General features: G+C 31.9%; 3 protein-coding genes across 7 annotated transcripts; 1 reads left to right on the top strand and 2 right to left on the bottom strand.

Annotated features, from left to right (window-relative positions):
- Positions 1-23: 23 nt before the first annotated feature.
- LOC128887975 (uncharacterized) lies at positions 24-2,168 on the bottom strand. Of its 2 annotated transcripts, none has more exons than XM_054144518.1 (4): positions 2,029-2,168; positions 1,893-1,964; positions 1,676-1,820; positions 24-1,606 (listed from the first exon to the last, which is right to left on the bottom strand). In XM_054144518.1, exon 4 carries the CDS (start codon positions 1,573-1,575, stop codon positions 466-468), a length of 1,110 nt encoding a protein of 369 aa, XP_054000493.1. In that variant the 5' UTR covers positions 1,576-1,606; positions 1,676-1,820; positions 1,893-1,964; positions 2,029-2,168; the 3' UTR covers positions 24-465. The 2 variants fall into 2 exon arrangements, with proteins under 2 accessions (XP_054000493.1, XP_054000494.1); XM_054144519.1 differs by having other exon boundaries at positions 1,893-1,933; positions 2,029-2,156.
- Positions 2,154-3,568, top strand: LOC128887976 (39S ribosomal protein L19, mitochondrial). Its single transcript, XM_054144520.1, has 4 exons — positions 2,154-2,363; positions 2,486-2,927; positions 3,014-3,292; positions 3,377-3,568. The coding sequence occupies exons 1-4, from the start codon at positions 2,297-2,299 to the stop codon at positions 3,504-3,506; spliced, it is 918 nt and encodes a 305-aa protein (XP_054000495.1). The 5' UTR covers positions 2,154-2,296; the 3' UTR covers positions 3,507-3,568.
- A 156-nt stretch (positions 3,569-3,724) lies between these two features.
- On the bottom strand, positions 3,725-10,158 carry LOC128887971 (zinc finger MYM-type protein 3). Of its 4 annotated transcripts, none has more exons than XM_054144504.1 (12): positions 9,953-10,112; positions 7,107-9,303; positions 6,663-7,016; positions 5,744-6,585; positions 5,455-5,678; positions 5,139-5,374; positions 4,884-5,070; positions 4,690-4,815; positions 4,507-4,628; positions 4,254-4,401; positions 4,091-4,190; positions 3,725-4,010 (listed from the first exon to the last, which is right to left on the bottom strand). In XM_054144504.1, exons 2-12 carry the CDS (start codon positions 9,273-9,275, stop codon positions 3,836-3,838), a joined length of 4,683 nt encoding a protein of 1,560 aa, XP_054000479.1. In that variant the 5' UTR covers positions 9,276-9,303; positions 9,953-10,112; the 3' UTR covers positions 3,725-3,835. The 4 variants fall into 4 exon arrangements, with proteins under 4 accessions (XP_054000479.1, XP_054000481.1, XP_054000480.1 ...); XM_054144506.1 differs by lacking the exon at positions 9,953-10,112 and adding an exon at positions 9,545-9,923; XM_054144505.1 differs by lacking the exon at positions 9,953-10,112 and adding an exon at positions 9,615-9,923.
- Positions 10,159-10,207: the final 49 nt, after the last annotated feature.

Genomic DNA, 10,207 nt, shown 5'->3' with positions numbered 1-10,207 from the left:
AAAAACTAATAGTACGACAAACATAGGAACATAACCTTCCTGATTAATAAATAAATACAATTACAGATTCCATTTTAATAGTTCCACATGTACATGAATGTTTCTTAACTTATGTTGGATTTAAGCTACAACCATTTACATTTCAAATAGCGTAAATACATATCAAATTATTTCTTATTATTTTTTGTGTAAATTTTTTTATAATTGTATATACACCTATATTTTTCAGTTGAGCACACAGTATTGAAATATACTCAACACATTTGCAATAATATAGAATGTAATAAAGTAATAGATATGTAAATTTCTAATAAAATATAATTTTATTCATGTATTAAGATAATACATACATATCAAGTTTAAATTATGATTATGATAATATTTTTTGTATTGAAAAATGAGTGAAACATATGTGTAGTACTATGTAACAGTCCAAATTTTCTTTCCACAAAATCATAAATACATTTAAGTCTCATTTGCAGGTTTTTCCAAATATATATGTCCGATATAATAGTCAGATGCAGCTCTATGAAATTGTGGAAATCGTTTTGTTGACAATAACAAATGCTCTAAGCCTGCTTTTATCACTAGAAATCCTACTTCACAGTATGTTTGATTTGTAAAGTCAACAATACTTTTACTTGTCTTGTATTTATATAATACTTTAACGATGGATATTGTTTGCAAAGTTATAGTATTATTATGTGAAATTGTCTTAGGCTCTATCATTAAGTTCAAGTGCCAGTCCATAGGTTTTAGAATGAGGGAATGAATGTCCTTTCCCATGGAAGATTGCAAAATTATTTCTTCTCCAAGCATACCAGTCATAGAGGTCTTAATAGCTATTAAAAAATCAGTAAAGGGATCTGTTGCATTTTTTGTTGTTGAGTTACTTAATAAATTGTAATCTATAGAACAACTCCACAGTTTAAGTGAAGTATTTGTATCAACTTTTCCCAAGTATTGCAAGCATCTATTACAAATGATAGTATTTCCATCTATCTTTAAATTGTTATTAAACAAACTTGCATGTATAACAAAGAAAAGTGGTCCATAAAAAATGTCAGATTCTAATGGCACCAAATTTTGTGTAATATTATCATGATTGTGGTTACAGCAAAACCATTCATTTGGATCATACTTTGCATCTGGTATGGGCAACACCCTTTTGACAACTATTTTCTTAGAAAGAATTGTTTTACAGTATGTACATAATATATTGCAATCTGATGTATTAAGTAATTCAGTGTTTTCCAAAGGAAATTTTATTGAAGTAATCATTGCTGTTGAATTAATAAGTATTTCTGTTTGAAAAGATCCATAAATAGAATTCGATCCTGTTTGCACACGGAAACAAATCCAATCATTTACTACATTTAATGCAGACAATGAATTTGGTATTAATTTTATAAATTTTGTTAAAAACTTGACTGTTTTATTCTCTATTGTTATCTCTATACTCTCTTCCAAAAGCTTTATTCTAACTTTTGCTGAATTTACTTCTTTTTGTAAATGAATGAAAGCATTGCATATCTGGAGCCTAGGCCTTAGCTCTAGTGTTATAGATTGTATCATATTAAATCATACCACATAAAGAATCTTAAACCTAAAAGAAATTTTAAATTTATAATATAAGTATAAAAGTATAGTATAAAAGAAATGTTGGTGGCTTTACCTCTAAAATTGTGCGCTTATTCCACAAAATAATAATGTTGTTTGCGTATGATAGATTGTATTTTTTGTAAATTTAGTATAGACTCTCTTTAACCCATATCATCAAAGTTCGTTTCATACATTTCCCAGTAAAACCACAAACATTCCTAAAAAAATAATATTTAATAATCATATTAAAATATTACGAGATTAAATTAAAATGTCTTGTAAATAATTACACTTGTCAAAGTCTGCTATCGATAGCTACGAAACGAATTCACTAAAATAAAACATGTGATTATGGCTGTAATCTGAAAGTGATTATTTTAAACAATCGCATTTTGAGATATCCTGAGTGAGTAAATAAATAATTACAATTCATAATGCAGTTGTAATAATCTCACTATAATGAACCACGTGCTGAGATTCAACCACTTATCAGAATCCATTCTTATACAGTGAAAGGTTTACGCTCAGTAGCAATAGCGCTATGTGTATCGGGTCTTATGGAGAAGAATAACGGCATCTACCGCTTACTACTGCTTACTACGGCTTATCGAACAAGCATCACATTTCTACAAGAAAGTAACCTAATATATATTGTAATTTAAAAAAATTTGAGCTAACATTTTTATGTTGAAATATGGTTATTTCATCGAGATTCTTATCTTATAGAATATGGCAAAATCTACGTCTCGTGAAAACGATAAGTACGATCATTGTATTTGGAACACCATTATATATTTACAAGTTTCATGAATAATCATTTATTGCGTTAATATATTTAACAAGCAGTATTGGATTCTTTCGTTATTATCACTAATATTTTTAGGCAAAGAAGCAAGAGCTTCTTCATCTTCAGCACAAGCATTAATACTTAAAACAAAGTCTGAAAGTGATTCTAAAAATGAAACTACGCAAGAGTCAATCGATTCATCAACTTTAGCAAAGTACAGATTTAGTTATCCTGAGTTTTTACCAGATCCAAATCCATTATATCGTAACAGTATAAGAGAAAAGTTAGAGCGTTTAGATATGTTGGCCAGGAGATCTGTTGTAAGCATTCCTGAGTTTTATGTTGGCTCTATATTAGCGGTGACTTATGCAGAGCCACATGCATCTGGAAAAGTAAACAGATTTGTTGGTATATGCATAGAGAGAGGTGGTTGTGGATTAAGAGCTTACTTTATTTTGAGGAATGTTGTAGATAACGAAGGTATAGAAGTACGCTATGAATTGTATGATCCAGCTATTCAGAATGTTCAATGTTTAAGGTCAATCAAAATTATTTACTTTAAATTGGATGTTTGCAATGAATAGAATGTATTTGAGTAATTACAGTGAAATTTTATGTTTGCAGATTAGAGAAAAGGTTAGATGATAAATTACTTTATCTCAGAGATGCAGATCCTCGGTATAGTACATTTTCATTTGATATGGAACCAGAACCGTTCCCTGATGGAGCACCTGTTCCATTAAATAAAATTAAAGTTCCTCTTAAACAACAGAAATGGATACAGAAGTATGAACTTCAAAATTTGAAAGGAGCAACAGACATAATTGTTACTGAAAAACGTAGAAAGAAGGCAGAAAAGTTTGCTAAACCATGGGAGGAATATGATTTAATGAAATCATATAGGTATATCAATATTAATAATGTACAAGTTCTACTTTACTATTCTGAAACATTATACTTATATATGGAAATTTGATATTTTATTAGGGAAACTATACCAAAAGAAGAACAAGAACAGATATTCTCTGAGCTACAGATGGAACTCTCTCAACTAGAAGTAAAGAAGAACATACTGAATCGAAAACGTGCGTCAACAAGGCCAAAGAAAAGTGTATAAACTTTTGGAAGTTGTAAACTATAATTTGATTTTACCAATTACATATACATTTAAAAAACTCATTTATATGCTGTTTTCTGTGTGTGTAATTGAATTTTTGTTTAGATCATATTTCATACGTAGTATATGATAGGTATCATCAACAAATTATTTTAATGATAAGTTTTGTGTTTTATTAGGAAGTGAAAAATATACAATAGAAATTATAAAATTTCAATGATTACACATCATTCTTCAAATATTCTTGTTTCTTGTACAAGGGATCAATTCTTTTTTTTTTATTATGTTATCCAAATGAACAGAGAGAAGATAAATATGCAAACATGAAATTAACTAGTTAATAATGCCACGTTAATCTCTTTAACCATTTTAATGCGATATAGCATTTTTATAAGGTGTTCCTTAGCCAGTGGAGAGGTTGAGTACCATACTGGACTATCTGGTACACAACTTCTTTCAGGTAATAAATAGAACACATCATTACGAGTCTTTACACTTTCCGGGCTGTAATGAAAAATAGTATATTTAATAGTTATGCACTATAGTATCTTTCAGAAAGTTTAATTTTAACAAAATTAACGTACCACTTGGATAAGTAAAATTCATATAATTTGACTGGACATCTTAACGGGTTTTCTTCATTCTCTTGTTGCTCGTATACTTTCTTCTTACGGGAATTGCCTTCTATAGAAAAGTCATAAATTTATAATATTTATTTTTGCAACGTGTCAATTATTTAATACCAACCCAATGCCGATTGCGGTGGGTAGAAACGAAGAAGAACGTTTCTAGATCCTGGAACTTTTCCTGTTGTTGCGGTAGGTTGTGCAGCAGGATTACGTTTCCAATGTTTCATGATATGAGAAAATGACAACTGCATATGTTCTTCTACTGTCTAAAAGATTTTATTTATCTCTAAACTTTTAATGCAAATTTTAATTTTAGAAACGAGTTTCGATATTCTTAAGGTAAATCTAATGGATAAGTAATCTACACGTACCACGAGATTAAAATGTTTTGTGTTAAAAAACATAAGAGTGCTTAAGAGGACATGAGGAGAATGAGCACCTAATTGTTTACACTCCCATAAATGTTCTTCCTCCACTCTTGTAACAATATATTCTACAAAAATGAATATTTTAGTATGATTTCTCTAAATCGATGTAAAAATTAATTTACTTACGCGCATCGTTATAAAGGACAGAAAATTTTTTCGCAACTTCGTTTAAACAGTCTGTAAACTTTTCATAATACGTATCCGTAAAAATGTTGTCTATTCTATTATTCTCGAATAAATACTGCTGTATTCCTGCAATACGAAATTATGATAAAAAACTGACTCTTTTTCCGATCGATGTGTTTAGATAGAAAATTTACCTAAGCATAGGTAATATATCGTGTCAGGAGCGTATTCTGTGCCATTTGGTTTTCTAACTTCTTTCACAAAAAGACACAGAGAGTAATTTAACTCGTCCGCTGTAAGCTGCAAGAGATCTGTCTTAAACAATTTTATTTTCCTCATCGATGTATTTTGTTTCTCTAGTTCAGCATTTTTTGCAGCTACCTGTTTTTAACAAATTAATGATTCTTAACACTCATTTTCACTCAGAAATAAATTGTGTTGAAAATTACCCATTGTCTCCACGCGTTCACTCCAAAAGTATATTTGAGTGCCATATTAGCATCTGGTTTTTCTATGGGCTCTATAATTCTTGGTTGAGGAGGTGGTTGAGGCTCGGGTGGTGGCATCAAAGGCATATCGTTCGTAGCAGATACACGTCTTCCTCGTTTACTCGGAGTCGTCCGTGGTTTATACGGAACCATTCGTTTTCTTCCGCGAGAAGCAACGATTAATCGCTCTGATTGAACTAAACGTTAAAAAGAAGCGTTAATCGTTGCATTATCTTTCCAGTAAATTCAAATTATTCACTTAGGTTTTCCTTGTTACCATCATTTTCCATGGATGTATCGGATTGTGACGCTGTTTGCGTAGCGGTAATTGTATTTGGAGTTAAAGCAGCTTCTAAATCAACAGCTGGTTCATCTAATTCTCCAGTTGCCATTTTTAGAGCCATCTGTAACATATCATCACCGAAAGTGTTACTGGAGTCAACCCCTTCTGGACTGAAACCTCCACTGTGAGTATGATCGCGATCACCAGCGTCTTCGTCTCTATAAAAAAAGAAACACTTATTTTTATTCTGTAATTATGATTGGTAATAGTTGCATAAATGTACCTATCATCCGCAGAATCCGAATCACTTTCGTTAGGTTTCTTCTCCGTTGCTACCATCTCTGCCATCATAAGAAGTTCAGCTTCGAATGGATCTGCTGGTATCTTTTCTTGTATTCTTTTAATATCTTTAAATATTCCCTTAGCGCTATTTCTCGTTGTGGGTATAAAAATAGGGACAGGAATTGGTAATGGAAACGGTAATGGAACTGGGAAAGGCATACTATACATGTGCATTGGATATGGAACATAAATTGGAACTGGTATCGGGACAATTGCCTGTTTAACTTCGTCCGTTTGCGTGGCTTTTGTACAAGGATGCGGACGTACAGAAACTCCTTTTGTGTGCATCGCTGGCTTGCATTGCGTAGTTTTATTATGAATTTGGATCGGACTTGGTGGCTTCGTTATAATGTGTTGTTTATAAATTACTTGTGGTGTTTGACTTTGGTTGATAGCAACCGAAGGTATTACCATGTTATTTACACTGTTTTGTTGCGTCGTTGGACTGGATTGTCCATTTCCCATTGCGGCTAAACTCGTTACGGAAGAAATGACTGGCATTGTTTTTTTATTTTGCATATCACTAGCTTTCTGATTGTTGGAATTTGTAGTTCTATGGTGAGCTGGTAACGTCCTTTTGGGCATACCAGTAGGTACAGGATCGTCGCCGGCTGGTATCGTAATCGGTGATTTAGTATACTGAGCTTGAAAATTCATTACACAATTGTACGAACAAAAATTCCGGATCGTTGCATCGGACATTGTTAAATGATACTGTGCTTGAGAGAACTCTCTACAGAAATCGCAATTTATTCGTTTCGCCGACACCGCGTTGATCGAAACCTGCATTAAATTGGAAATAAATGGTATTATTTTTATTTTTCAGTGTTTTCTGTTAGTAATAAATGAGCACTTCATACCTGGTATAGTGTTAAACAATTTAAGCTACACATCATCATCACTTGACCTGTTTTCAACTCCTTTTTAATCATGTCAAAATTATACTTTTTTACCTTGCACCAATTGCAAGGAACAATTTTCCTATTCGTAATAATAAATATATTTAAACAAGTTTTAGAACAAAACGTATGAGCCTCGTTTTCGTAGAATACAACAGAATTTTTCTTATGAGGTAATTCAAAAAATTTCTTGCAAGTAGAACATTGATCAGGGTCCACTTTTTTTACAAATTTGAATGCTGCAAAACATGGTTCGCTGCAAATAGCTACTGGACCAAATCTGTCTACTTGAACCTCACAGTGAACAACGTTTTCCTGTTACAAAGAATGCAATTTTAATTTCAAACTTTCTTGTATTCTACATTGAAAATACAAGAAGTATGTAAAAAGAAAATACTTTCTTACTTCTTGGCAAACACTGCAACATTTTTTTTCCATGGTTGGAGGCTCAGCAGAACTCATTTTTGAATATTTCTCCATGCAATCTTGTGTACAGAAATCTTTAAATTGGCCTTTGTCACCAACAGGTGCAAGGAAACCTTCTGTGCTAGAACTTATGTCTTTCTGACAATATGTGCACACTTTCAGTCCTTTCTTGAACTCTTCTAAACATGTAGAACAACAAAATTGTCTAACATCATAGCCAAATCGTACGCAATATTTGCCTAAACTCACTGCCTGTACAGACCCATTGCAATTTCTACAGTAACTCCCATACTTTGTTTGAAATTTCCCTAAACACTCTTCATTACAGAATTCCATTGTTTCCCACGAGAGATTACGTTCGTCGCCAAGTTCAACAATTAGCAAACAATTCGCGCAACGTTTCTCTCTTTTAGAATTGACTCCATCGCTGGGTATATCCACAGCCCTGTTATTGGCAGCTTTGAATAATGCCTTACAAGTTTTGGAGCAAACATTGAAGGTATCGAAACCAATTTTTACTTTAATCTTGCACGATTTTTCTTCGTTGCATTGTTTGCAAATTTCTTTAGTCGTGATTTCTTCAATTTCAGAATGTTTTGACTCTTCGTCGATATTAATAACATCCTCGGTTGTAGGTGCAAGATTGTTAGTCGAATCTTTTTCTTTTTGGACATTTTCGACATCCTTCGATTTATTTTCATCTTCAATTTTTAATTCCTTTGCACTTTTTTGTGGATCATTATTGGTACTAATATTTAATTCATTATCTGGACAATTTTCTACATCTTTATTATGCTCGCGACTACTTTCTGGCAAGGATTTGTTATTATTAGACTTTGACTTATCTGTTTGCCCTGGAATTATTACTTTCATACTATCTGGAATAATACATAATTCGTCGTCTTGTCCTGGTAACACATTAGATTGTTCTTCCGTTTCTAGTGGTGTTATTTCATCGAGAGCTTTTCCTATACTATCATTACATTTTTCAGTTGATCCTGCAACTTCTGTTTTATTTAAATTTTCACTTCCCGCTATCTCAGCCGAACTTTCGCTATGATTCTTGTCAACATTTTGTATCGCGTTCGAAGATTCTATCGTATTAACAGAAATATCTTTGTTTTCTTTGTTATCTTTATTATTGCTACTACTAAAACTGTTCTCTCTAGCATTTACAATATCTTGTAGATTGTCTGCTTGACTACATAATTTAGAAAAACCTACATCAGTTTCATTGGGATCATCTGTATCCATTGGTTCTACATTTTCAGCATTGAGAGTATCTCCTCCAAAAGGATCTTCTGCATCTATAGATTGATTTTCAATTTGTGCATCATCTCCGTGTTTCTCTTGAGAAAACTGTACAAATTCTGTATTTTCTGGTTCCACTACATTTTTCTCTGACATATCTTTATCACAATCTTCCAATATTCCTTCTGAATCACTCTTTTTACTATTCAAATTATCTTTCTCATCAATAGGCAATTGCACTTTGTCTGGTTGAGTGTCGCTTACATTATCTTCTTTCTCTGTTAAGCTTAAATTGGATGTATCATCTAGAGAGATATTTTTCGAGCTCTGTATTTCTATATGCACTGGTACATCTTTTGAACTTTTCTGAGATTCCATACAGTCTAACATATTTACACTATTCAACAAATCAGCTGTGTCATCTTTATCTGCAATGTTGGATACTGTTGATGCTGTTTCTAGATTGTCTTTCTGTAAAACAGTTTTTGTAACAATTTCACATAAACCTTCTGACTGTACATCATTAGAGTCGGTTGATGTAACATTTTCGTTAGTTTCTTGTAAAGTCTGCTTGCTTGACCGTGAGTCACGTTCTTCCAAAATATTTTCTTCACTTGGTTCGGTATTTGATGCTTCTATACTTTTTGAATTTTCATCTGTTAGTGCTTGTTCTACTTCATTCACTGTATCAATTACTTTTTCACTCATTGGACACTTATCAGCTATTAATTTGTCTGTTGTGAGAGTAGATGAGTCTTGCAGCATTTCACCTGTACTATCATTTATTTCCTTACTTTGATTAATTAAATTTTCAGCTTTTTCTTCATCTTCTGTGTGTGATTCATGTTCAGTTTTATCCGTTGATAATTCTAAATCAATTTTGGGATCCATACTCATTCATATGCTTGAATGTATTTACATATACCTAAAAACATACGCATATAATAAATGTATATTCAGAATATACTTCTAAAGTAATTTGAAATGTGCAATGAAAAGTTTTAGATAGCAATAAAAAAGAATTAACAACTACAAATAAGTGAAACATCTTATTTGCTTAACGTACACAAATTGCATAAGTTCATTTTAAATGGAATAAACAAATATTTAACTTTAATATAAGGAATATGTAGAACTTGAACATAAAAATACAATAAATCAATTACAGTTGAGGAGGAAATAACAGGACACGAGAAGAAACAATGAAAGATTTCCTCAAAAAACAATTGACATTACATTTTTTTCCACCAGTATAATTGATCACTGTATGGACAATTGAGGTTATCGCAAAAAGTAGCTTCGCTTCGCCATGTTGCATTTTATACTTGTGATTTAATCAAGCTGACAGTAAAGGCAAAATATAAATAAAAGGGCCTAGAAAATGATTTCTTTTACGATCCTTAATAATTGGCGGTAATATCTCATCAACATTGAAGAAACCAATCGATACAATTTATTGGTTCAAAATGAAACATTGCGCACAGTTCAAAATTTTATATCGGTCAAGAGCACCAAAGTACATTTTAAACCATGCATCACTTTCAACTTCTTACATACAGAAAACTAAATATCACCTTTCAATATCAATGCTATATAGCACTTAGTCTCACAATTTTTTTTAAATTAAAATTACAAATCTGTACTCATCGTCGAAACATAACAGCCGTGGCGGCAATCTGCGTACACTACCAACATATGATCATAATCTCTTATTTGGATCAAACTAAATAAAGCCGGGTTCTCATAATGGTTATCAAATTATTTTACTATATACATTCCAAAATACTATATAAATGTATTAAAAATAAGTGAAACGAAAAATCGAACAA

This window comes from Hylaeus anthracinus, unplaced genomic scaffold (genome assembly GCF_026225885.1).
Source record: "Hylaeus anthracinus isolate JK02 unplaced genomic scaffold, UHH_iyHylAnth1.0_haploid 11989, whole genome shotgun sequence".
Taxonomy (NCBI): Eukaryota; Metazoa; Arthropoda; class Insecta; order Hymenoptera; family Colletidae; genus Hylaeus; species Hylaeus anthracinus.
This window is presented reverse-complemented; position numbering and strand designations above follow the sequence as displayed.

Excerpts from the sequence above, each read along its gene's own strand:
- LOC128887975 (XM_054144518.1), bottom strand. The coding sequence starts at position 1,575 with ATGATACAATCTATAACACTAGAGCTAAGGCCTAGGCTCCAGATATGC.
- LOC128887976 (XM_054144520.1), top strand. The coding sequence starts at position 2,297 with ATGGTTATTTCATCGAGATTCTTATCTTATAGAATATGGCAAAATCTA. Across the intron at positions 2,364-2,485 it reads ACGTCTCGTGAAAACGATAA|GCAAAGAAGCAAGAGCTTCT; the intron begins GTACGATCATTG and ends TAATATTTTTAG. Across the intron at positions 2,928-3,013 it reads CAGAATGTTCAATGTTTAAG|ATTAGAGAAAAGGTTAGATG; the intron begins GTCAATCAAAAT and ends TTATGTTTGCAG.
- LOC128887971 (XM_054144504.1), bottom strand. The coding sequence starts at position 9,275 with ATGAGTATGGATCCCAAAATTGATTTAGAATTATCAACGGATAAAACT. Across the intron at positions 4,816-4,883 it reads GATATATTACCTATGCTTAG|GAATACAGCAGTATTTATTC; the intron begins GTAAATTTTCTA and ends TTCGTATTGCAG. Across the intron at positions 4,011-4,090 it reads GAATTTTACTTATCCAAGTG|CCCGGAAAGTGTAAAGACTC; the intron begins GTACGTTAATTT and ends TTTTCATTACAG.